This window comes from Coturnix japonica, chromosome 4, assembly GCF_001577835.2.
Source record: "Coturnix japonica isolate 7356 chromosome 4, Coturnix japonica 2.1, whole genome shotgun sequence".
In the NCBI taxonomy this organism is placed as follows: domain Eukaryota; kingdom Metazoa; phylum Chordata; class Aves; order Galliformes; family Phasianidae; genus Coturnix; species Coturnix japonica.
This window is the reverse complement of record NC_029519.1, coordinates 100,262-127,688: the sequence shown is the minus strand read 5'-3', so window position 1 is coordinate 127,688 and position 27,427 is coordinate 100,262. Positions and strand designations below refer to the sequence as shown.

The 27,427-nt window shown below is 41.2% G+C and overlaps 1 protein-coding gene across 3 annotated transcripts in view; it reads right to left on the bottom strand.

Moving 5' to 3' along the window:
- Nucleotides 1-352: 352 nt before the first annotated feature.
- The window catches only part of MSN (moesin), a 36,843-nt gene continuing 9,768 nt past the window's right edge, over nt 353-27,427 (bottom strand). The window contains exons 2-13 of one of the 3 annotated variants that reach the window (XM_015860090.2): nt 18,836-18,919; nt 11,395-11,490; nt 9,309-9,583; nt 8,801-8,884; nt 8,296-8,442; nt 7,784-7,880; nt 6,294-6,457; nt 5,691-5,821; nt 5,057-5,217; nt 4,456-4,548; nt 3,815-4,048; nt 362-2,765 (exon numbers count right to left, since the gene is read on the bottom strand). In XM_015860090.2, coding sequence (XP_015715576.1) covers nt 2,601-2,765; nt 3,815-4,048; nt 4,456-4,548; nt 5,057-5,217; nt 5,691-5,821; nt 6,294-6,457; nt 7,784-7,880; nt 8,296-8,442; nt 8,801-8,884; nt 9,309-9,583; nt 11,395-11,490; nt 18,836-18,919 — 1,731 coding nt within the window. In that variant the 3' untranslated portion in view covers nt 362-2,600. Of the gene's footprint in view, nt 2,766-3,814; nt 4,049-4,455; nt 4,549-5,056; nt 5,218-5,690; nt 5,822-6,293; nt 6,458-7,783; nt 7,881-8,295; nt 8,443-8,800; nt 8,885-9,308; nt 9,584-11,394; nt 11,491-18,835; nt 18,920-27,427 lie in introns of those variants that run through there. The other 2 variants (XM_015860091.1, XM_015860092.2) reach the window with 2 other exon arrangements.

Below are 27,427 nucleotides of genomic sequence, written 5' to 3'. Positions count from 1 at the left end.
AATACCGAAAACTTCTTACATTAGTTTTCTTGCAAAATATCATTTCTTTATAATATAGTATACATTTCCAAGGGGAGGGGATCATTAACACATCCACCATCCCCATGACTAATATTTTCTAATTGTGCATAGCTAGAAGTATTGAAATCAAATATCATTAGATACCACTGAAATATAATACTGCTTAAAAAGAAGGCATAGCTGAAACAACTACAAAGAGTGAGGTCAAGTCACTGGCACAGGCTGTTCTATTCCCATTTTGGACCATCTGGAACAAGAACAATTTAAGAGAAAATCCAAACCCTATAAACTTGATATGCCAGCATTGTAACACATGAGTTCAGCAATGTTATGTGACACATCAAAGCACAAAGATTCATTGCTTTATTATATGAACACATGTTTCAGGCAATATAGATCAGATTGTTAGGAAACTGTTTTAATGTAATAAGGGCTTTATTTCCCTGCAAATACACCAGTAGTTGCCATGGACAGAGCAGAAGTGCTGAGAACCAGCTTTAAAGCACCAGAAGAGAAGTGTAATGGTTGTCTGCTCCACCAGTAATGAAGCTCACATAGAGTCAGTGCCAACAACCCTTCAGTACAGAAACATGTAAATCAGTTCTGACAAGCTTAACTGCAGTCTTTCATTTACGACTTTCAAAGCACTGAAGCATGTGGTTTTGGTCAGCCAAAAGCTTCCTGCATTCCCATGTTCTGTCCAGGAGGGTAAAGGGGGCTCTGGATGTTCAAAGTAACACACTAAACTTCTAACTGTGGTTTGGTTGATTGTTGTTTGCATGGATTTACATGTAGACTTGTATTGCTCCCAAAAAAACCATAACACTGGTGAGGTTGCTTCAGCAGCCCAAGGAATTGCTGAGGAAATACTGCAGTTTGTTAACACTGATGTGGACATTTCTTTTTTTGGCACACTCTTCCTTTGCTTATAATAATAGTAGCTGAAAATAGTTTAGCAGTCAGATGTGAATCACCAGGAGCAGTGATACCATACAGACAAAGAGAGCATCCACAAAACTAAGATTTAGAATCACATTAGGAAAAATAAAAATAAAGAATCATAGGCTAGCCCAATGGCTTCCTTTAGGAACAAGTCATTCCAAGGAGGACAAAGCAAATGAGGACACCATTGTAGAGGGAATCCATTGTTAAGAGGCCTCTTCTAAAGGTCTACATTTCCTTCCTTCTATGAAGGATCAAGGCAAAAAACACTAAATTCAACCCTGAGCAAACATGGCTGTTCCCTCCCCAGAAATGACAAGGACAACTCTGGGTAGCTGCAGCATGAGTAGGAATGGATAGGAAGTGATTACAACAATTGACACAGCCACCCGCGTCCTGCTTTTAAGAAATGGAACCCTCTGAACAAGAAACTACAAAGGGGCAAAGCATCCTTCTGGAGAAAAACACACACACGCTTGAGCCAGGAATCTGGCAAAATGTTACTGAAGATTAAGGCAACAAAATTAGACAAATCTCATGACCCTCTCCCCTCAAATGCTGCTGGAAGCCAGGAAGACTCAGCTGCAGCTTTGTTTCTATATGATCCAGATACAAAACAGTTTTGGTCCTCAGCTGTTTATCACCGTTTATGAACGTATCTATTTTAGACAAAGACTGAGCTAAGTCTGTATAGTCATAAGGCACCAATGATTACATGCTAAAAAGGCCTCATGGAAAAAATTGAAATCACCCCACCTGACTTGAAATGCAAAAGAAATACGGTTACAGGAGTTTTCAGTTGTTTACATTTCTGCTTACCCCTTACCATTTTTAGTGGTGACCTCAAGATGAAAGGCAATGTTCTCTAGCTATCTCTGCCTCACTAGTTATATTCAAGTTAGACAAAATGACAGCAAACAAAGTCATGTACCCAGAGGAGAACTTATTCTGGAAAGCCTGGAAGTCAAGGCTCCAATATAACCCACATCAATGAAGATATTTCAGAGGCTTCCATGTGATTAGGAAATTTCATGTTTCATCTTTAAAGAATAAAAGGTAACATCAGCAGGAATGCCACAGATTCTGTTTGGTCTGCTTACATTTGAAGGACAAAAGCTTTGGCCTTTTAGAAAGTCCACATTCTACCTCCAACCCTTCTTCCCAGGTTCTCCATCTCAACTACATGATTCAGACCCTTAGTGATGTCAGAAATGTAGATCCTGGCCTCGAAGCTTAATACTGAAGCTTGTGCAAGTTAGTAGGAAGGCACAATGTTAAACTGTTAGCACTTCATATAGTTCAGTGAAAGTATCTGCTGGCCTCCCTACTCAATGGGAGACAACAGCTATATAGCCATTTCAGTAAGCAAAACAAACCAAATGCAGTAAGACTTTACCCAAAGACATAGAATTTCAGATTTGCCCTAATACAAATTTGCTTTCCCAAGCTACCCCAGGAACAGGCAAATGTCATTCTTTCTTCAGTTGCCGAACTCCAGCATTTACCAAAAACTCTATAAATAAGACCATGATCGCTCTTCTGTAGTGGTTCCAGTGCAGCACGATTACAAGTGAATAATGGGAGAGGATGAGAAAGAAGGGAGAAGGGACTGCAGAGCAGCAAGTGCAGGGGAGAGTTTACATGGACTCAAATTCATCAATGCGCTGCTTGGTGTTGCCCTGCCGAATTTGACGGAGGGTCTTGTACTTGTCTCGGCCCAGTCGCATGTTCTCAGCATGGATCATATCATTGGCCGTCTTCTTGGTTTCATCCCGAGCATTTGCCAACTCTGAGGAAAGAGCCTAGTGAAGGGAACAAAGACAGCAATGGGTTAGCCAAGCCAGAACCTCAGTGCCAGACAAGGAGGTTCCCTGTTAATCCTCCTACACAGGAAAAAGATAAGGTCAACTGTATGCTGTCTTGGGTAACCTACTCCAGCTGAGCCTTCCTGAGCAGAATAGTGAGACTAGATGATCTCAAGAGATCCTTTCCAACCTGAACAATCCTGTGGGAGTTGCAAATATCTTCTGTATTTGAAAATAGAAAATTTCAGGTGCTTCCACCTTACTTATCTTTCTCTAGCACAGTAAGAATGACTGTCACTGATTTACTTCAGAGGAAGGAGAAAGTCCAGCAGAGAAATACCTAAAGAATTCAAGATTGCCGTGCAGAAATTGAGCAATTCTGACACAGAAGAAATGTAGCATGCATGACAAAGGACACCTCTGTCACTCTACCTGTATGTGACTAACACAGCATTATGTAGAGTAAGCAAAGTCTGTTCCAAGCTATGCAGCCAGCAGACATTTTAAAAAGCTACAAAAAACAAGTTACCACCACATTCTAAGCATCAATACCAGAAGAGTGGAATTCCTTATGGGAAGGAGGAGGAAATGCAACATTGCTGCCCCCATGCTGAGCTGTAGCAGGTTACTGTCTGAATGGATTGCACTGCAAAATGCTGACAAGGCAGTTACTGTCAGTTGTAGGGTAAGAATTCAACCAGGCCCTTCAATTCATTTCAGCCAGTCTCTGAACAGCTGTCAGGTGGCTGGCAAGACTCGCACAAGCATACTGTATCTCACAGATGTTGCTTCTTGGCATTGCTTGAAAAGATTTTGCTATTTCCAATAAAATAGAATTGAACTGGAGACAAGTTCTGCTCCTTTCCCTAATGGCAAGCAGCAATCCAATAAAGTCATGATCACCTTCCCTCACTCACCATTCACCACTCCCTTTTTTTCCCCCCTTCCTTTTTAAGCAATACCTGTAAAACCTCACAGTCACAACAGTGACAAAAAGAACAGCAGCAATGCTGTTACACATACACTCTCTGCTGTGAACTTCTTACCTTCAAGTGTTTCTGTACACGCTCATTCTTCTCTGCTTCAGTAATGCGTTTCTCCTCATTGCGGTCCTTGATGGTGGCCTCTGATCGAAGCTCAGCACTGGCTTCTGCTGCATTTTCATCCTGCTCATCATCATGCTCATTCTCAGAGTGCATCGGCTCAGTGACATGAGGAGTGCTCATGGCAGTCTTCAACTCCTCTTTGGTCTTTTCTAGGTCCTCCTGCACCATTTGTGCCTGCAGTAAGAAATACAACACTTAGTGCAACTCAAGTGTGAGTAACTTCTTGCAGAAGTGCACAAAAACACTACTTGAGAGCCCTACATCTCTTGCACACGGAAGTGGTTTATTCCAATGCTACTCAATCACAATCACTCGCAACATTTTCTGCTAGTTTACACATCAGATATTTTAGGAATGGAAAGTGACGTATAGGCCTAATCAAACTATTTCAATCTAGATTTAGAATATGGCACTCATTTTGAAAAAAAAAAAAAAAAAAAAAAAAAAGCTGCATATTTGCAACAGCCTCAGCTTGCAGATACTTTGTTTAGTGCAGTATTCTAGTGCAGTAGTTTAGGTCACAAAACAAATGAAGGTTAACTCCACAAAAATTACTGCTGCCAGTTCAGATTCTGCTTTACCTTCTGCTGCCACTCCTGGGCCTCGCTCTCTTTCTTCTGCCTGGCCAATTCCAGCTGCGTGATCCTAGCTGTGAGTTCTGCCATTTCAGCAGCCTGCAAAGGAAAGACTTTTAGTGGGGACAAAACAGAAGTACTTGCTAAACGAAGCGTAAGTCTGAGATCCAAATAAAAGCAGCAGTTTTAATATCTTTCTTGTAAGGATAAAGCCTATCTGTATACTTCAGTCCCACTGATATCTACATGATGCAAAGGGAAAAAAAAGGGAAGGGTTTTGTTGAGGGTCTTTTCCTCCTCCAAGCAGAGCGACAGTATTCACATCTTTGAACTCAATCCAAGGAAAGCAATTAATGAGTTCTACACGCTGTTCTCAGCATCAGATACTGTTGTAAGCAAGAAAAATCACAGGTTTCAATCTACTGTACAAATGGATACAGACACACATATTTAGATATAAGTTCATCGTCTTTAGTGTTTATCCTTAAGAACTAAACTATACTTCATCACACTTATAGCCTAGTTTGTTCTATGACCTTAGAAAGACCGCTACAATGTCACTGTTTGCCCTGCCAGATTTTCAACTCAACAGCTGGTGGGTACTAACCAGCTGTTCCTGTGTCTTTTGTTGATCATGGGATGCTTTCAGCAGGGCCTCCTTTGCCTCTTCTGCATCTCTACGTTCTTTAGCCAGTTTTTCTGCCTCCTCCTGAGCTCGTTTTCTCTCCTGTTCCAGCTCCATGGCTCTGCGGGTCTGTTCTTCCAGTTCTGAAGGAACAGCAGAATATATTTGAAGAGAATTCAAGAAAAAAAAAAAAAAAAAAAAAAAGACATCCTTAAAGACAGAAAAGCATGCTGCATTTTCACTGGGCACTGCATAGTAACGCTGGCCAAGCAACTAGATTGTATGAGCCAGAGTACAGGCTAATGTGACCCTTGCTACACTTTCTGACACTTTCCTCTACAGATGTGCTAAGACAAAGCTTCCAGATGGCATATGGACAACTGGAAGATGCCAGAAAGTCAGTTTGGCTGCCACCTCTTTAATATAAGCCATACTTCAGCATCTTTAGAGTTGCATTCAGCTTTAGAAGGCTAAACTAGGGCCCTGACACATTGGTTAGCACACAATACTGGAATCTGAACGGATCAGAGATGCTCCTAGCTTCACTATTTGAATCCTTCTCATTCAGACTACCCAGACCGTGCATCTAATGGAATACCGGAGTTTTTCATATTACCTTGCTGAGCTTTCTTGGTTTGCTCCTCAATTTGCTTAAGTTTTTCCATCAGCTCCTCCTTCTCACGTTCAATCTTCTCTTTCTCTTTTTCTGCCAATTCCCTCTTCTTCTTCTCATTCTCCAGCAGGGCTCTGATGACGGGGAAGGTCATAATGTAATTTTTAATTAACAGCTACTCAGTCTGTAGTGCTTCTTAGTGAAACTATAAGCACACAAGAGGAGTGCACCAGATCACTCAGCTGATGATTTTTACTCCACATGTGCTCCTTTTAAAGTGAAGGAACAAAAAGCTCTCTCTGCTGGCATTCACCTTAATGGAAGGTCAAAATAGTAATACTACTAACAGAAAGATCCATATATCAAGATCCAGATTACTCCTTTCAAATAGACGGGCACACGTTTAATTCCAAGGAAGTGGTCATGAACCACACCTGTGATGAGCGATACTTCCATCATCTCATTAGATATACTGAGGCAGAAAGAAGTCTACCCTGTTCTTGGCTCAAGCAGGTTAGCAGGAGTGTTGTCAGCACTTCTATCTAGCACATGATGCTACTGTGGAGTGACCAGCCTAGTTCACGTTACTCAGAAACTTGCACAAACCTCTCCATCTGTTTCTGATGCTTTTCTTCCCGAGCCTGCGCTTTCATCTGCTGCACCTCAATGGTATCTGGTTTACGTCTGCGCATGTAGAGCTCATGGTTTCCCATACAAAGTGCCAAGATCCGTTTGTTAATCCGTAACCGAGGGGCATAGAATACAAAGTCCTTGGAACAAGGAAAAGGCAGCATTAAAATTGTTCCTTCAGCATAGTAAAGCCCCTATGAATGCAATACATACCAAAACTCTCAGTTTTCTAATACTGCTAGCCAGCATTTCTGATAAGTGTCTAATTCATTGCTGGTAGCAGTCAGACCACCATCTTTCAGGAGTTAATTTCAAGCTGATTAATTAACACGGAGCAGAATTGCCCAACTCCTTGTTACAGCATACTTGGTATCATTGTAAAGCATTCGTAGTACACAGGGTATGTAGCAACTTGGCTCTATTGTTTCATTACAAATACAATCATGTTTACAAGGGACACTGAGGCTACATCTTCCTCCGCCTTTATTACCACTTTGTTCTTTAAGTCTGGTTGTCACATCATGTGTAAGTTTTCTTATGCCATAGAGTGTTAAATATTATGACCTAAGGAAAAATAGCTTAATACTGTTCAAACAAGAACAGCAGCAGGAAAATGCTTCCAAGCAGCCAAAAAACAAGAATGACCAGAAGAACAGAAGGTATCAGCTGACACAGGTTATTAACAGGCCTTAAGGAGTAAATCAAATTAAATATTGTTCATCAAAAAAAAAAAAAAAAGTGAGGAAAAAATGCTCCCAGTGCACCCTACAAAATGGTGTGAAGCTTCAGCTCCAAATGAGAAAAAAAAAACATGGTGAAAGATAATTCCACGCTGCTAATGTCAATGGAAGCATACAACAGTTAGCACGGGTGCTTCAGAGCCCCAGTCGTATCAGAGAATTGGAATGGTCACAGAAAACCTAAGCAAAAATCCTCTCTCCCCACTGATTTTAGATAGCATAAGGTTACACTGAACAAACACCTCCCTTCCCAGCCAGAACCAGTCTCCATCTATCCCTTTACTGCTGTTCAATACATTCTGGGCATACTACTTAAGCAACTGCTGATGTTATTGATAAAAATATTATTTACAACTAATAAAATGAAAGTAAAACCACAGACAACTAATCATTCATTTTAAATGATCCAGTAGCAATGGGACAAGGGGGAATGGCTTTAAACTAAAAGAGAGAAGATTTGGTTTAGATGTTAGAGGGAAATCCTTTTACTTAGAGGGTGGTGAAGCCCTGACACAGACTGACCAGGAAAGTGTGGGTGCCTCATCCCTGGAGGCCAGGATGAATGGAGCCTGGGCAGCCTGATCTGAGTGGGGGAAGCAAACTTGATCACACAAGCTGGGGTGGAATTGGATGACCTTTAAGGTCCATTCCAAACTAAATCATTCTACAATTCAGCTAAAAAGAAACTGAAAGTTCAAAAGCTTTAATATGGAAGCTGTTGCTTACTGGTGCCTTCTTGTCAATGGGCTTTATTACAAACTTCTTGTCATTGAAAGAGATGTTTCTGATTTCACTCCAAGGGAATCCAATTTTTGGTGTTAGCCTGCAGAAGTAGAAAACAGAGGGGATAAAAGATCCAAGTCACTTCAAATTAACTACAATGTAAAGCTCAAAATTCTGAAATCCTGCTCCTGTGATATTTCAGTACTCTCGGGTTGATTGGAATAAGCAAATAGAATTGGCCAGAACATTTGATTAAATGGAAAACAGCTGAAGAATGCATCCACTTCAGGAAGACAAAGGATACAGGTAAAACTAGATTTGACAGTGTCTTATGGGTTTTGCTCCTAAGCAGCACATTTTATGGTGCATCATGGCAAAAATGCAACCAAGAACAACACATAAGAAGAAGAGTTTAGTATAAAAGCAAAATTCCATAACAGATTAACAGATTACTTTTAACTACTTTTAGACTGGAAAGGAGATGAAGGCAGTGATGAGAAGACTGGATTTATTACCTGTCATTCTGCTCATAAATGTTGAGTCCAAGAGCATCTACGCCTAGCCAGAGTTCAGAGCCCTTTTTGTTCTTAATGCTGAAGTAGTTCACACCATACATTTCCAAATCCTGTGCAATTTTCAGGTACTCCAAGACAGCATCTTCTCTGTATCATGCAAAAAGAAAGCAGATATTCTTTCTTCAGTCAATAAGCCATTTGATCAAGAAGGCATCTTCACAGATAGAGGAGCAATAGACTGGGAAAGGTTCCAAGAATCATCCTTGAAGATAACAGTGAACAAGCTCTGCAAGTTCAGTTTTGTTTTTACTAACATCAGCCAGTTGTTACTAGCAAAGTCAGAGGCACATTGGCCTAGTTACTCTCACTAGAATAACCTGATGAATGCTAACTCATCCTGGAGCAAGCTACAGATTTACTGTGCGACTTCATACATTATACACTAGCATATCACTAGCATATATCATGCTATCTTAAATTCAGCATTTTCACATGCATCAGTTACCTAATCATTCCTCGATGTTCCTCATGCCACACCTGGATCCTCTCCTCCCACTGGTCCTTGTTAAGCTTGTGCTGCTCCAGAACTCTAGAAAAAAAAACATTCAACTTTTGAGACCAGCCACTGCATTTACGCACACACCACCATAACAGAACAACACTTCATTAAATACTCCATGGAAATCATAGCTCTCAACACAAAAAATATTCCAAGAAATGGTTTTATAATAAGGGTAGGCAGAGACATATACCAGTACACTATTCAAGGCTTCTGACAAACAACAAGCTGTATTCAGCTATGTTTCTCCTTGTACCATTACATTTTCAGGTTTTTTTTTGGAACTTCTCCAACTACTTCTAATTACAATTTCCTCAGTAGCACTAAGATCTTTCAGAGAGGCACCAGGCTATATTTTATTCTGAATGCTCTGGCTAAGACTCCAAAAAAAAAAAAAAAAAAATTCCAAACTTTTTAGAGCAAAGTTGTTCTAAAATGGACCAAATTCACATACCTCTGTGGGAGCAGTTTGTCACTAGCAAGGTAACCAGACTTGTGCACCTCTTTATTGAAGTCTCCATACTTTGACTGGACAGCATAGGAAGCCAGGAGGACAGCTGTTTCTGGAGGACAATAAATGTCATCATTCAGAATTGCCTCCTTCACTTGAAGGAAGAATAGGCGCTGTGTGATGTCCTGGATCAGCTCTTCTGCCACATCTTCTGGGTAGAACTTGGCTCGGAATTTGAAAAGAAGAGGGCTTTCCTTGCGTACATCCTGTGCTGTTACCTGGAGCAACAGAGTTATGAGATTTTATAGCTAACGTATCAAATGAAAGTGAGCAGGGTTAATGGACAGGAAAAGAAGACAAGCATACATTAGAAATAAGACCCTTTTGCAACACGGATACGGATGGGCAAGATGCTCACATGAGCATCACCAGGTGGTTAACAGATCTTGCAGGCTGGGGAAAACTGACTGTATGGTAGGAAATAGTCATGTGCGACCTGGGAAGAATACAAGGATGCTGTCCAGACATGCACAGATGAGATCAGGAAGGCCAGTTCACAGACAGAATTGAACAAAGGGTACGGAAAAATAACAAGAGACAACTGTCAAAGAGAGTGTATCCCCTCTGATAAATGAGAAGGAAGAAGTGGCAACAGACATGAGAAGGCTGAGATACTCAAAAGGTTCTTGGCCTCAGTCTTCACAGAATCACAGAATTGCAGGGGTTGGAAGGGATCTCAAGAGATCATCTATTCTAACCCCCCCTCCCAGCACTGAAGCAAGTTCCCTACAACAGGTCATATAGGTAGGCACCCAGCCTACCTGAATATCTCTGCAAAAGGAGGTTCCACAATGTCTCTGGACAACCTGCTCCAGTGCTCTGCCATCCCTATCATAAAGTTCTTCTGCATGTTTGTGTGGAACTCCCTATGTCTCCACAGTCTTCCCACAACTCTCATGTGATTGAAGCTCTAGGTGAGAGTTGGAGGACTAAAATTCCTCCTGTCGTAGCCTAAGAGCAAGTTTGAGACTGCCTGATGAGACTAATGTGTACAGGTCTATGGAGCCCAATGACATACATCCCAGGATCCTGATGGAACAGAACACAAAGGCTGAAAGCTAATTGTAAGGAAGGGACACCATCCAAAATGACCCGGCCAAGCTTGAGAAGTGGGGCCATGTAAAGCTAATGACGTTCAACAAGGTCAGGTGCATGATATCATCCTTGGACTGGGGCAGTCCCAGTCTGGACAATAGACTGGGAGAATAACTTATTGATAGCAGCCCCACAGAAGAGGGCTTGGGGCATTTAGTGGAAAAGCTTGACATGAGCCAACAGTGGGTGCAGAAGTCCAATGGTATCCTGGGCTCCACCAAAAGGGGCAGGGGCATCAGTGTTAAGGAGGGGATTACCCCTGTCTGCTCTGTCCTCTTGAGGCCCCATCTGGACTACTGTGTCCAGGTCTGGGGCCCCCAGCACAACAACGGAGCTACTGGAGAAGGTTCAGAAGAGGGCGACAGAGATTATCAGAGGACTGAAGCATCTTTCGCAACCTCTTGGTTGAGGAAGATAAGCTTGTTCAGTCTGAAGAAGAGAAAGCTTTGGGGAGACCTTACTGCAGCCTTCCAGTACTTAAGGGGAGCTTATAAATAGTCATTCTCTCTCCTGTTTATGTGGTCCAACAGGACAAGAGGAAATGGTTTTAAAATAAATGAGGAGAGATTTAGATTAGACTAGGAGGTTTTATTTTAGTTTGTTTTGTTTTTTTTCTTTTTAAACGCAGAATATGGTGAGGCACCAGCAGCCTAGAAGAGTTGTGGGTAACCCATCCCTGGAGGTGACCAAATCCAGCCTGATCTGGTAAGTGGCAATCTTGCTTAAGGCAAGAGTTGGAACTAGAGGATTTCTAAGGTCCCTCCCATGCCATTCTGTGACTCTAACAATCAAAGGAAGATGGTATCTACCCACAAATCTTGCTGTAACTTCATGTGTGTGGAGAACAGATCCCTTATAGAAGTACAGAGACTGTCCCTGCCCTCCAAGAGAAGGGAACCCCAGACAAATGAGAGCTTGAAGCAAACATACATACCTTTTTATTTAATTTGAGCCAAGTTGAGAATCCCTTTGTGTCTTGATACTGGAGTCCAAAGAACCAGACTTCTCTGAGACCAATAGTCTTGACGACCTGGAATAAAGATGATTAGCAAGAGCCATAGCCAGACAGGCTAATCTTAATGGTAGCAGAAAACCTGCCAGATGTAAGATCAGATGAGCACAGAGACAAGCAGTGCCCTAGTATTCTGCCACCCCTGACACTGTGCTCATACACAGATAAGAGCATCTGAGGATTCCCATGTGGAAAACACATGGATCTGTCTCCCCCGTATCCTTAAGATCTGTTACCACTTAAAATTGGATACTGCCTTTATCAGCCACTTACAAGCCAACTTTTCTAGCCAAAATACAATGCAATGGATCTGACAGGTGCAGCAGGTAAGAGCCTCCACAGGAAATATCCATGCTGGTATAGAAGCTCTCTTAGTCATGTCCCTAGCAGGCCACAAGTGCTAGATAAATAAGAGTTATGGCAGCTTTACAAACATACTGTAACAAAAGAAAAGAGCATCATGAGGGAGGGCAATATATTGCTGGTAGAAAGGAGAGAGAAGTTGTTTTTATAAAGCAAGTTCACCAGTATGAGGCCACTGCTTTGTGCTCCAACAAGTCTGAGACACACATGCCATAGGGTTCATTCAGTCTAAAAACTGAAATTCCTTCATGTCCTTCCTGGACACCCTGGGGCTGATCTTATACCTGCAAATAGGGCAATTACCTTTAACCTCTGCTGCTAGACAAAGGAGGAAGAAGGATAAAACACTAATCTTTAAGTCTAACACTACCTGGAAAACTGCTTTTCAACACTATCCACCTCTGTTCCTGCTCATTTCCTCCTGCAGAGGCTAAAGGATTTGACAAATAGTTGAGGTAGATTTAGTAACGCCTTGTCCATGTTTTTACACTGTGTCTCTCTAATCCTCCGTTTTCTTTAAAGTTACTTCCTTGCTGATTCCTAAATATGTGCTCTGTTTTCTTTTATGTGGAATCCAGATTTGTTGAGCCACAACACTAAGGACACAGAGTTCCTGAAAACATGCTACTAGTTCTATTATTTATGGCTTGGATCAGACATTGCTGATGGCTTTACAGAAGTAGCATTACAGCAGAAAAAAAAAAAAACCAAAAAAAACCACAAAGAGAGCTTTCAGAGACATGCTATTAGAAACACACACATACAGACAACCTACGAAAGGCCACAGAGTCTATATACATGATTCTTCAAGTCCATGAAATTACTCAGCCTGCCTTTGCTTGAATATGGAGAGCTGGCCCAAATAATGTGGTAAACTAAGAAGAATGTAGATCTGATAAGCCTTCATTTACACATGTCACATAGCAGGACACATCCAGCTAAGGTGGCTTTCAAAGAAGCATTAGATTTTGCTGAATATATCGAAAATGCTTGACAGAAAGAGAGGAAGAAAGGCTGTCCTAGAGCCTAAGGAAAGCTTTGTTCTCTGCAGTATTCACATTTTAATGGCATGGAGGCTCACCCCCGCTGCTGCGTGTGTCTGCTTGCCTCACTTTCATTTGTCTGCAGCTTAAGCCTGGGAATTCAACAAGCTGAACTGCCAGCAAGGAACTGAATGGCATCACACTGAGGCCCCGTACAAAAGGACTTTTATTCCACAGCATAAGTCTGCACAGCAATTGCAATGACAACAATGGTCTGGACACAGGAGAGGGGTAGACAGCACAGCACACAACCTCACAGCCCCAGTCAGCTACTAAATCGAACTAAGATGCATTGCAATTCCTCCTCTAGGAATTACGTGAAATATAAAGCAAAGCACATGGTGGCTTGTTAGTCTGAGAATGGAACTGGACCATTCAGCCTTCATCCTGAAAGTGAAGATAGATTATGGTAGCCTCTATGAAGTGACAGTCCATTCTACCTCAACTTAAACAGGATATTTGGTTCTATCTGGGAAGCAAAACTGCCTTTTTCAGGTCTGCATGGCCTTTCTGACCTCCCCCTCTGCATGTACCAGTTTCCTGCCCAGCTACCGTTCTTGCCATTAAGAGCTGTCCCACAGTAGAAGAAAGGCCACAAGTAGACCTCTTCAATGTAGATTTTAGCATCAAGATGACTCTTCAAGATTGCCCTAATTCTCAGACTAGGGAAATCATCTGGAGAAGAGGAGGCTCAGAGACCTTACAGCTCTCTACCTGAAGGTAGAAAGTACCTGAAAGGAGATTGTGTTGAGGTGTGTGGGTGGTCAGCCTCTTCTATAACATAAGTAGCAACAGGACTAGAGAGAACGTCCTCAAGTTGCACCAGGGGTGGCTCAGGCTGGATATTAGGAAAAAGTTCTTCTCTAAAAGAGTGGTCATGCACAGGATCAGGCTCTGTCCAGGGAACTGGTTGAGTTATCATCTCTGAAGGTGTTCAAGAAACATTTAGATGGTGCTCTAAGGAACATGGTTTAGTAGTGAAATATTAGTGGTAGATAGACAGCTGGACTAGATGATTTTTGAGGTCTTCCCCAACCTTGGTGATTCTGTGTAATACACTACACATGCAAACAAGTGCAGATCCATCATGAAAGCAATATCTACACAAAGATAAAAGCAAAGTACTCAAGCAGAAAAGACATTTCAAGTTCCTGCTTCAAAAAAGAAAGCATCACAGGGTATTCCACAACACTACATATGTCCTGAACATTACCTATTGTGCTGTCTAAAGATGAAATGGCCATAAGAGGGATGTCAAGCATTTTTGAAACATCTACTTGCAAACAACATTGCTGGACTAGCAATGACGTGGTGCCACATCTGCAGTTTAATATGCCATAGATTATCTATTCAATGTAGTAAAAGAGGCACTTTGCAGATAAATGTCATTTAATTATCCTGCATTCACTGGCACTGAAAACCTCTAAGCCACTGCACAAGTGTCCTTCCTTGATTAGGCCATGGATTAGACAATGCAAAAGATCCCCATCAGGCCCAGGCATTATTTAGTTTTATTTCCTGCAATGATTATGACTGGGTAAGCCTTCTCTCAATTACTTCTCAAGACTGGATACAGCATTGGCTCAGCTAGTATTCAGGCACATCATGTCCAAAATGAAGCATGAGTACAAAAGAGTAGAAATAAGAATGGAATTCGCAGTAGGAAAAAGAAAAAAAAGAAACACAACAAATATCTCTTCTTAGTTCAATTACAGAACCAGGTTTCCCAGAGAGTCCAGCACTATTACGTATTCATCTCAGAAGCACTCTCTCCACCTCTTATAGAGGTAGTACTTCTAAAGTATAAGCGGGCCTTACCAGAACTTCTGATAATATAATCCAAGCAACTTCCTGAAATCTAGACCAGGCCAAGTGAATGGTGCTATGTGCGCTAGCTGAGCCTTCTCTTAATAATATGCAAAAAACTCAGCAAATCTGAGAGGGGAAGAGAGCAATGGCACTTTGACTAAGATTAGCCACAAAGCTTTGAGTCACTTATCCTCTAAAGAAGCAAATGGAGACACTACATTACTGTTTGCTTCAGATGTTGACCTCATGCCCAGGAAAGCATACATGGAAGGCCAACCACTTTCTTTCACAATCTGAAGTAATATAAAGTTTTTCTAGTGTCACTTCCCTCCTTAACCCGTGACTTGACTTCACAGCTCTTAACTGGACAGCTGTTGCCTTCAAAGAGATGGTGTTTTATCTTACTCTAAAGGTTTATTCTGGTGTGACATGCTGAAGTCACTATCTCTTGGATTCTATGTCTAAAAGCTAGTAGTGGAAAGTCTGAAGTTTATGTGGACAACTACAGGCTCAGGGAGCACAAAGCAAGTCATTGAGAAGAAAATCTGAAGTCAGGGAGGTAGAGTTCATTGTAGGATGGAAAAAAGTACTGACTAAACAGTTTAGATACCACTACTCAATTGTTTAAACAAACAAACAAAAAAACAAACTGATGTAAGGCCTATCAATTGGGTACACCCATCTATCATACTAACCACTCAATAGATCTAGTAATGCAGACAGCTAAGATGCCTCTACAAGAAGCTAGAAGAAATAAGAGGATTTCAAGGGATAAAGAACAAGAAACCACAAGTATCCAAGATCAAAAGTATCAGGAAAAAAAAAGCATTTGAAAAGCTGCCACGTGCAGCTGATTGGGTACATGGAAGAAGGGAGTATGCTTTCATATGACAGATGTGCTCACAATAGTCAAAGATTTCAAGTCAGAGCCCATACTCATCCTTCACAGAACTACTGGTAATCCTGATGAGTTGGTAAGCACTGCAATTCAGCAACTGACACTAAGAGGCACATAAGCGAAGCTGCTGAAGACAAGCTTGTATAGTCCTTCTGTCTCATCTAACACAGGTTTTGCCAGTGTAAGCTTCTTAATACTACAACTATACAGTTATAAGCATTGGGAGCAGGGTGATATAGGTAGATCTCCAGTACAAATCATGATGCTACTACCCTATATGTCAGTTCACAAGGATTTTTCTGCTCTAAGGTATCTGACTATAGAAGATAAAGTATAAAAGTTTATACTTTTTTTTAAATTTACTTTGGAATTTAACCAAGCCTGAAAGAAGAAAATAGCAGCATCCCTGCTTCAAGTTCATTCACCTAATAGTGTGGAACTTTCTCTTTAGATTCAAACTGCTCTTCCCCATGAAGCTGTCACCTAGGCATTAGCTTTCAAGAAGTACTTTTAATCCTATTCAGAATAGGTCATAGCTACTTTAGGATAATAGATATATTTATTCTACCTTTAGATGCAGCAAGTGGAATCAAATGCTACCTAAACACTGTTGAACAAAGCCAGCAGTGCGCACTGAGACAGCCGTGCAGCTAAAAACCTTGGTAAAACTTATTCGCTTTTTGCCTAATTCAGAACTGACAACTTACTCATAATGAAAGGGCACTCTGGGGCGAAAATGTTCAGGATATAAATTTTTCTGTGAAAGAGTTGAAGCTGGGAGGTCAATGTGCTGCAGTAGCAAAAACATAAGGTTGCTTTGTAGAGAAACTCTCTACCCTCAAAAAAAACCAAACAAAAACAAACCCTGATGATGGCAGATACTTCTTCCACATTCAGCATCACGCGCAAAACCTAGATTAGCAATTTCAGAAACACACCATAGTTTAAGGGAGCTAGGAAATTAACACTCACTTTGTTCTTATAGATCGCAGTATGAGACCAAAGATCACCTTCTTATAGAAATTGAGAGTGAACAGGTATTAGTCAGACAACAATCACTGCCTAGATCCCATTAGTAGAGTCAGCAGGGAAAACAGTTCTGGACTAACCGTTCAAATGAACTAAACTACACAAATAGCTCAGCCATTCTAAACTATGAGATAGATGCCAGATGAAAGTATAGAAAAAACTGAAGAGGACAAGCCAGAATTGGATAAGCTACAAGATTGCGTTTTGCCTAAATTCTCTTAAGAGTGAAGAGGTATTGGTTTTAAAGAGCAATGAAGAAAGGTAATGGGAGTAAAGCAGACCACTGGATTAAAGGTGAACTAAATGAAAGCAAGAACACAACATATAACGAAGGAAAGGAAGGTTTATTCAGAAGTAAGAAAGCTACAGTATACAAGCACTTGCTCCCTTATCCCCAGGATTTTTAGCCTCCTTTATGCACAAGTCTGACTGTGGACAAATTCTCTTTTGCACATGCAGCTGTTCACAAGAGTGAAATCAATTACTAAGAAAGGAAAAGTTCCCACACATGAAAAATGATCACAAAGCTTCACAAACACAGACAAGACGTTGAAGTCCAAGTTTCACATCACAATTCCATTTCATACTAAATGTCCAATGAGGCAAAAGCTACAGATGATCTAGAGCAGACTAAAAAAATTATGCATGAATTTAAAGGACTACTGACTTCAGCAGCAACACTTCTTAGTACCTGGTGCTTTGCTTCATTTACAGAATGACAAAAAAAAAAAAAAAAAAAAAAAAAAAAATCAGTTCTCATTTTGAAGAATTTAGGAGTATATCATGTCAGCTTTAACAGAATAAGGTTTTGTAAACTAAATAGTGAAGCTCCACATGGCACACGTATTCTTGATGGAATCCAGAACTCAGTTCCATCTATCAAAAGAACTGTGAGAGGCTTGAGATCACACAGGGCTCAGTATCCTGGAGCTACTACATAGTGACACGCAAACAGCTGAGAAACTACACTGCAGCACAGAACTTTCTTGAAAGCCTTTTTTCCCCTATCCCATCATAAAAGGGCACTCTTTGCCGAGCCCTAGAATCTCACTCTACTCTCTCCATTCCAGGGATGTGCTATAGAGAACAATGTAATATCTAGTTTTGAATCATTCAGGTGAGTATGAGAGAAAGTAGCAATTTGTGGTTAAATGTTTAAAAATTTAAAAAAAATTAATAAATTTTAAAAAATAAAAATAATCAGGCTCTCTGGCCCCAGATGAAATAGCTTTATGGGTGGGTCTGCTCTTCAATTTCTCTGTTATTAAGACAGGCTTAGGATAGAGCAGGCCCCAGAATGCCTAGTACTACCAAGACATGGCCATATCTGACATACCTGTCTGGCAGTTCCTTCATCTAGTCATGAATCTGAGATTCATTTTACTTTCCTTCAAGCCATAAAATTTCTCAGATTCTTCTCCAATTAGGAAACCCTTGTTTTTTTTTCCCCCCCCCTCAGTGTTCTCACAATGACTTGACTGTCTACAGGAAGAGACCACAACACTTGCTAGCAGCACAGATGCTTTGAGTGACTAGATAGTTGCCTAGATATGCCCTTCAGGATTACAGCAAGAAGGCACAGTGGAGCCTGTCAAAGTTTCAGCAGCTGCAATTAACAGTCTGTCTTCAGCTGCTCCAAATTTGGGATGCACATCTCCCTCCTTCTGTTTGGAAGAAAGCAGAAAGAAGTTTGCCTAGCCAGTGAACACAGGGGAAAGCTAAAGCACCTAGATGAAGGCTCAACATATTACAGTACATAACTTCTTTTAGCATCTCCCCCAAGCTCTTTTGAGAGTGCAGAATACCACTTTGCATGCACAATGCTGCAACAATGTTTGAAACCTCAGGTAAAGCCCTCCTGTTCTAGATTTCTCTTTGAAATCAATTACAGTGCTTGCCGCTAAGCCAAGCTTACCAGCTGCCCTGTAAGACTGATATCAGGAGTTGTAGCTACAGGTATCTACTGCTATCCAATGCAAATTATGAACTACAGTAGCAATACAGTTTAGAGAAAGTAAGAATAGCTTCTAACATTCCTGGAGCTAAACAAACAAACAAAAAAACAGTAGTTTTGAAAAAAGTTGGGGTTTTTGGTTTTTTTTTTGAGTTCTCTTGAAGTTACTATACACACTGTCATTTAGTATTTGAAGCCCTTCAGAAACTGTTACCAGAATTACAACACCAGCATCAACTTCAGATCTTCTGCAGCTCCATCAATTACCTGATCAAAGAGCTGCTTGCCTGTAGTGTTGGGCTGGATGGCAAATTCCAGCTCAGCATCCATGGTGGTAACACGTACACTGATCTGGAAAACAGAAGAGACATCATTATAATACATTCTCTGACAACACACAGTAATGAAAAACATCATCTGCCTCCATCTAGGGACCCATTCCTAAGCTTCCAAGAACTCCACCGCCAGCAGTTATAAAGTCACCTGCCCAGACAGCACAGTGTTCCCAGCACCTGCCACTTCAACTTGCCTATAGAGCACAGCTTTCAAGAGTCCTAGTCAAAGTGTTCATCCTGCCTGATCCAACTTGTGTTCAAATCTACATACAGATAACAAGAGGACCATTTACAGCTTATGAAGTTGTATTTCACAGTGTAGAAAACCCTAGAATCATTCAACAAAGCAAAGATGTTCCAGGCCTTGGAACACACAAAGGATAAATATCAAAGAAGTCCCTGGAAGCATTAACACCTCAACCTGCTACAGAAGAGTAGTAGGTGTAGAACAATAATGTTCCAGTCTCCATGGATATCTGGATAGATTATAAGGCAAAATCCCTGGTATTGTTCAAGGGCTAGGAGTACAAAGCAAACAAGTTAGAATAACCTCACCTGCTAAGGCAAAAAGAATGCACACAGAACTAAGACACAAACATGAGCGGGCACTTCACAAACGAGTAGAATGATCCCTACATAGTTGCATAGTACCACCTGGTTCTTTCAGGGAGGTGACAGACCTAGGAACAATGAATAAATGGTTTGGGTGCATCTTACTATGCAGTCAAATTCCTTAAAAACACCAGAACCAAATAAAAAGTAAGTACTTAGAAGCAGTTTCTTGTACCAGGAGGAGTGTCAGATTCTGCAGCTGTCCTCCCTACATGTACCAGTAAGAGCAAAGGTGTCCATAAACTCTGTCTAAAAGGCATTGGGTTAAACAAGTCATTAAGCAACAGGTTGTTGGTTTGCTTTAAAGCCCTTTCTGTTCACCTCATCCACTTACATACCAGCTACCATGAAAACAATATAGAGACTTTAATGTAAAGGCCCCTTCCAACACAAACCATTTTATGATTCTGTGAATTTCATAATCTGTTATTGTTTGTAAGACTCACGCCTCTATTAGCACAATAAAATAAGTGAAATAAGTACAATCAGTGAAATTTCTTCATTGTCATTCTGTTAAAGATACTTGAGCTCCCTGATGGGTTATAATAATAATAAACTGCTAATTGAAGGATAGGAGAAACATTTTTCCTAGCAGTAGCCCCCTGTGCTCAAGTTGAGTAGCAATTCAAGGTTTAGGAGAAGTAAAATCTTAAATAGGGTGTGCATTTGCAATTTCAGTATACACTTTTTTTAGAATACAGCATGAGTAAAGATACCACAGGAAACAGGCATGTGTTTTACAGAACCACACCCCGGTAATGCTAGCTTCCCTGATCTGAACAAAGTTGTAACAAATAGCATACTGCTCTTAAAGGCTGAGTGGGGGAAAGCATATCCTAGGATATACCACCGCCTCAAAAAAAATCCGAAGTTGTTTTTGTAGTTCCCCCTTTCCCCCCCTTCATGTGCTCCCAAGCTGTATTTTTAAGCCAGCTGTTGTGAACTGGAAAAACAAAGTGAAGATCCCACCATTACAGGCAGTGGGAGTTACAGCTCTCCAGATAAGAAGCCTGATGGTACTTCAGAGCAGATGCAGCTTTACTGGGGTGTTTTGATTCTGCTCAGTACTGCTATAGAAAAACAAATTAGTTCTTAAAGCATGGAGAGAGTGGGGGGGGGGGGGGGAGAAAAAAATAATAATTAAAAAGCACCAAGGAGTGAGCTTTGTTCTAAAAGACGCCCAAGTACAATCCAACTCTTGATCACTTGATTACCTTAATGGGTTCCGACTGCAGCTCAACACAGAAGCCACCGCAAGCTGCCTACCTGATCTACTCACTACTTACCTGGCAAGTAAATGCCAGGCATTGCATCTTCATTCTTCTCCTTCATTCAAAATACTATCTTCAGTCAAACCACTCTGCTAAGGCATGCACAGCTGAGCACTGTCTAACTAAGAAGTAACACAAGAGGTAGGCAAAGTGCTTTATCAGAGAAAAGAATAGTCTGTCCCAGCATGATTTAGACTCTTATGCTTGCTTTGTCCCTTGAGTTACTCTGCCAAAGTACTTTTAAACCAATAATGTAGTTTAGCATCAATGCTTATTCTAAGCAAGAAGAGACTCGGGGTTCATTAACACTAAGATTTGTATTTCTAGACCGTCTAATGAGGTTTTCCTAGATTAAATATCCTGGCAAATACAAAGCAGTAGACATTGGTCTGTCTCCTTGTAAAGAAATAATTGTTGAGTATATACAACAGATTTGTTCCCAAATAAGAATAAAAGCCTGTCTTCCAAGTAAAGGCACAGGAATGGTGAGGCACTACGCCTGAATTAAGAACAGTCCTTTTCCCCTACAGGCACTCAATCTTTGTCCCATAACAAGACAAGTTCTGCCTGAAAAATCTTGATTGCTTTTCCCAGGCAGAACATATCAAAATTGCTAAAATAGCAGTTTTGCAGCTATTGCAGCACTCTAAAAGATGGCCAGTCACATGGAGACTGGCAGGACTATAACAAGAGTCCAATTCCTCATCAACACCTTCATTTGAGGGCAGTCTGCAAAGAGACTAAAACACTCCTCCTGAGCATAACTGACGTGGACTGCCAGGCATACACAGTTCCAGTTCTGCCATACCAGGCAGGCGAGGCACATCCTTCTCCAGCACTAGCAACAGGAGAAAATACAGCGAGAAAGACATCATCTACCACTGATTACAGAGTCCGGAGGACAGCATTTTCTTTATCCAAAAAGCATTGTTAGTAAACACAAATTGTCAGTGCTCTGTATGTGTTTTTAGAGAACATGTTTTCATCAGAAGCAGATTTACAAAAAATGCTATCCTAATGCAGTAATTTATACTGAAATTCTATTTAAAGCAGCTAATGGAATTTCCATCATTTATGATACGCTCACTGCTGCACCCAAGTGTATCCAACCCTCAAAATTCTGCTTAGATCTTAAACTAGCAGAATTTTTACCCAGGCAGATAGCTCCTAAGTAGGTTTCTTTTGTCTTTCCACAATCATTTAATAAAGTATTTTGCATAGTATCAGCTAACAATACTGTATAAAAAGCTTCTAGAAAAAGTCATCTTGCACATTACAAGAAAATTCATCAAATTCAGAAGGCAACTTTAATTACCCTAACCTAAAAAGTACTCAATAAAAAAAAAAAAAAAAAAAAGCCAAAATTTAATCAATTCAGTTCATAAAGGCTACAGGAAAGAGCAAGAAACCTCACAACTCATCCTCTTCTCTATTTGAGGACTGGCGTTGTTTTACCAGACAGAGCACAACAAAAGAATGCCGCTACGAAAGCATACTGAAACACTTATCTGAAGCCAAGGACAGCACTGTGGTGAGGGCAACAACTCATGAATAAACAGAACCTCCTTCATGGAAAAGACACAGTTTCAGCCCTGAAATTTGATGGATTTGATGGCTGGACCACTCACTGGATAAAGAATTGGCTAGGTGGTCACACTCAGAAAATTATGGTGACCATCAATATCCAGGTGGACACTGTTGAAGGGTGGCATTCCTCAGGGACAGGTGCTGGGACCACTGCTATTTAACATCCACGTAGGCAACATGGACAATGGGATCAAGTGCACCCTCAGAAAGTTTGCAGACTACACCAAGGCTTGAGAGGTGGGCATATGCCAATCACATCAAGTTCAACAAGGCCAAGTGCAAGATGCTGCACCTGGGTCAGGGAGATCCCAAGGAGAGATACAGATTGGGTGGAGAATAGCTTGCAAGCAACCCTGAGAAGGATTTGGGAGTGTCAGCTGATGAAAGGCTCAGTATGAGCTGGCAATGTGTGCTCACAGCATAGAAGGCCAACCACATCCTGGGTTGCATTGAGAGAAGCATGACTGGCAGGCCAAGGGAATAGATTCTGCCCCTCTACTCCACTTTTATGAGACCAGACCTGGACTACTTCATCCAGTTCTGTGGCCCCCAACACAACACAGTATTGGACTCGACAAAGCCCAGATCCTGAGTTATAAAGCTTCTTTTCTTCCTGGGATTTCCTGAATGCAAGGCTGTTACACACTGCTGATCTGCAGGCCTCAATCTTCACATTTTAATGTCTTCCAGGTTTAAAACACCAAGAGAATCATTTCTGGGTAAAACTGAATAACTACAGTTAGGGAGAAGTCATACTTTATTATTTGACTGTTATGAAAAAGATGCAAGGCCAACCCTAAACCTCTGTAGGCTTTCTGCACTACTGAGCATCTTTTCACCCAGCAGCTACAGCAGGTAAAGTTAGTTAGCCATGTGTACAGTTGGCACCAATTATGACTGGAAAACAATTGCATATGTAAGTATAGCTAGAATTCTGCCACTCTCCCATAAAATACATGTTTTTGAGACTACAAATGCTTCTCAAGGCACCTACTACACAGATGAACTAACATGGGCCCTGCCACCTTACGTGCCTATTGGTCCAGTGCCCTGCTAGAAGGACAGGAGTCATACAGCTATCCACAGAGCACACTGAAGCACCTTGTTTTGCCTTGAAAGCGCATCATAGGTAATTCAGCCTCTCCCTCCCCGCCCCCCCTACCTGAAGCACCAGCACTACTCACAGACATCTGGCTCTTTTCCGAGTATCAGCACACTTCTGATGGCAGACCTGGGTCCTTTGTGTTAGAATGAAGCTGGACTCAGGTCATATGAAAGTGCTTGCAATTTCTAAAGGGATTACATTTAATAAAACCAGCCCCCTTCCAGCCGTCTTAAAGGGCCTTTTCATAACCTTAAGCTCATCAGGAGCAGAACTCCAGCAGAGAGGAAACACAACCCAGGCACCGGCTCTGTCCCTGCTGGGCTGCAGCCCCTAGAAAAAGCATTAATCCCACAGGTGGCTTCCAGAGCTTTGCCACTCTCCAGCACTCCTCTCCATTCAATTGGGGAATGATACCACTCATTTGACTGAAGCCATGTGGAGTCTCACAAGGCTAAGGAAGCTGTCCCATATAAAAATAGCCAGTATTGAGGCAGGGGTTGTGGCTGCTGCAGTTCCACTTCACTACATAGCCCTGTTGTCCTGCAAGAGCAGGCGCTAGCAAGCCAGACCAGGGAAATTATACAGTTAAATCTAAACAGATTTGGGCTCAAATAGTCTACCCCTCCCTGAAAGGAGCATAGCAATAAGCCAACTCAAATCCAAAGGACCCTATGGAGCCACATCTCAGTGAAGCCACATTACAGCTGCAAACCCCTGGAATTCCTCTTAGTGTCCAGTGAGGCAGGGTGGACTCTGCAGGCAGCAAGCTGCAGCTTTCACACAGGTTCTGAACCAAGTCACTGAGAACAGCAAGACTAAAAAGCTGCCACAGGAAGTGAGCTGCAGTGACAGCAGTCAAGATTGAGAAAGTTCACAGTTTTCAAGAGTATACTTGCAGAAACTGAACTGAAAAAAAGGGTGGAGGAGACAGAGCCTGAGCGGGAGGAAACCAGACATGCCCTGACACAAGTACACATCTGACATTCTGCCTCACTTCTGTAGAGACACTGAGAGAGTGATACCGGTGCAGAAAACACTCTGCCTTTAACTTCCAGCAAAATGCAGCTTTGTGGAATTGATTTAGTACCACTAGTATGACAGAGAGGGAGAGCTGGTTAGAGCCACTTTGACTACTACAACAATAGCTATTCTACTGGTTACCCACTCTTCTAGCTCTCGGAGACTAACATGCAAGATTTTAGAAGCCCTCTGTCCCACGCAGAGCTTGGAAGAGTAGAGAACATCTGCTTTATCTGACAAAAGGGTTCAAAATAAACTGATTTTGGGGCCACTTTACCATCATTTCCTATCAGATATTCTCACAAGATTTACAGAAAGCAGCCTATCTCCAGTAGGTAAAAGAACCTAACTCTGTTCTTGAAACGGATAAGGAGACTTAAAAATATATATATATATATTCTAAATCTAAATAATAAAAATCCAAAATCACTAAAAATCTGGTACATAATATAAGTAGCCAGATTCAAAAAGGAAGCCATATGATTTACCCTAACATCAACCCTGTCATACTGTAGTGTCAGAGTCCTAAATATATTTGATTGTTACTTTAAGAGACTATTGCTTGAACCCACAATTAAATAGGCAAGTTTAACCACATGAACACAGAAGTAGTACTCCAGCAACATTTGTTTTTTCTTCTTCCCCCCCTCAGAAAAACTTGCAGTCAGGCTGTGCAAGTCTAACTCTACATAATTTATGATTTTATGACCAATATTTACTGTACATTCAATCTTCTTGGCAATTTTGCAAAAACACTACTTAAGCCAATTAATTAATAAGAATAGCAAAAATTGCATTACTCCTGACAAGAGTGCTACCCCTCTTCTTTCATCTGCCCTTTTGGCAGATTTAGATACCTATCAGAACCAGATGCGATACAGCATGTTGGTAGACATCTCCTCAAGACCTCTCTTGCCCTATTGTGGAATTTTCTAGCTGAACAGCAAAGCCTCTATGCTTACTGATCTAGCAAGTGTCACTCTAAATTACATGTTCCTGAAAACTTTACCATAAGTTTCAATGACCCATGCAGCAGAACTGAGAGAAACTGGCTAAAAAAAAAAAATAAAATAAAAAGCGCCTGAGTTATGGGAAGAGGCATATCAGTGAATGACTCACACTCCTGGCTCTCAGCAGAACAGCCTCTCATTGGAGAAAGTCTGTCTTTGACACAGGACAGTACTTCAGTGCAGATGGCAAGAGCAACTATTTCCTGTAACTGCCCTCATCAGCAGAGCTACAAGGAACTGCAGACAGGCATAAGTTTTTGAATCTTTTTTCTACCAATTCATATCTGTGCTAGGGTCACAGCCAAGATATTCTGCCTTTCAATTCCTCTTTCTCACAAGGGATCTCCTCACAACTCCTCCATTTTCTTTGCTATGAGATGAAGTTGGACAGTTCACATCCTAGAGATAATAAAATTCTTTCATACAGTGAAGAATAAACTGGAATGTGACCATGAAAAGAACTGTCTCTTTAAAGACATCTTTTGCAATTGGAAAGGTAATGCCTACAGAGCAGAGCAACACAGCAGTACTTCATTGCTTTTCTGGTTCTTGAGCAAATTGTGAGAAGCAACAGGAAGCTTTCTGCTTTAGTCTCCTTTTACAACTGATCAATACCTGATATTCCAAGGGGTCTGATTAGAGGATAAGACAGTTGAACCTCTGGGGATTCTCAGGACAAGCCCATCAGACAAGAGAGTTGATACTCATGTTGAGTTGGCATGGCTACTTCGGGCGTCCTCATATATGCCAAAGCCTCTTTTTTCCAAGTGATGAACCAAACTTTCAACCCCAAAGGACATCCTTTTTAAAAGCTCAGGTCTCCCTCAAACCAAATTGACAGAGCTCACAAGAGAGCCTCAGAAAAGCCTATTTCTTGTTCACAAGGGCTGATACATTCCCCACACTTTAGAGGCTGTCTTCACCCACCCACTCTACCTCAACTTCTCTGTTTTCTCATAATCAGTGTTTCAAAGGTCTGGGCTCTTTTCAATAGTGCTAGCAAACTCACACTGTAACACAAGGTTGTACAAAACCAGAGCTTTATCAGTTCATTTTAATGGAATGGAGAACATGGAATTTTAAAATTCTGGGGACATTGTTTACCTAGTTTAATTAATGATCAGGTTTAGTCTCCCAGACAACTTCTATTCCTGTAGAAGTCCTTCTCCATGAGACTACCACCAAGTCAGTCATTCAAAATGAAAAGGACAGGGAATTCCCCTAAGCAGCACATCCTCCAAATTCCTTAGTAACACATTTCCCAGTTAAAGTTATTTGAATTTAATTCCTTCCTTAACAGCCAAGCAGATAGTAACCAGGTACATCCTACCAGTGATATTTCAACATAACGGCTGCTAAGAGCCTAGCAGCACTGTCTGAAGCACAAACAAATTTCAGCTTGACCAGAGGTAATTCAAGACAAGAGTCCTGAGACAGCAAAAGACATCATGGTTGAGTCCTCAGATTTACAGTCAAGTTCAGATATTTGTAGATCACACAACCATTACATAACTTATTCACAACTTTGTGCAATGGCTCAGTTCAGTTCCTCTACTTTTTGCCATTTCCTTTCTCATAAATAGATTCCTTATACATCTCCCTTTGCTTTCCTGTAGCTCTTCCAAGACCCAGTATTGCCATTTGCAGTTCCCTTAGAGCTAGTTTGAAGCCAGTCCCTAGAGAACTATTTTTGTACCTGTCATACTCTTCATTATATTAGTCAAAATCCAGAAGAGATGAAGAAAAAACAATGGTGGGGAAAAAAAAGTAAAAACTTTTTCCCACTTCTACTGTTCCCTCTACAGAGGGAAAACAAAGCAAAATCTAGCCATATGCAGTTGCTACTATTTGACCTCTACATTACCAGCAAACTTTGTTTTTTGTTTGCTGAGGGTTTTTTTTTTGTTGTTGTTTGTTTG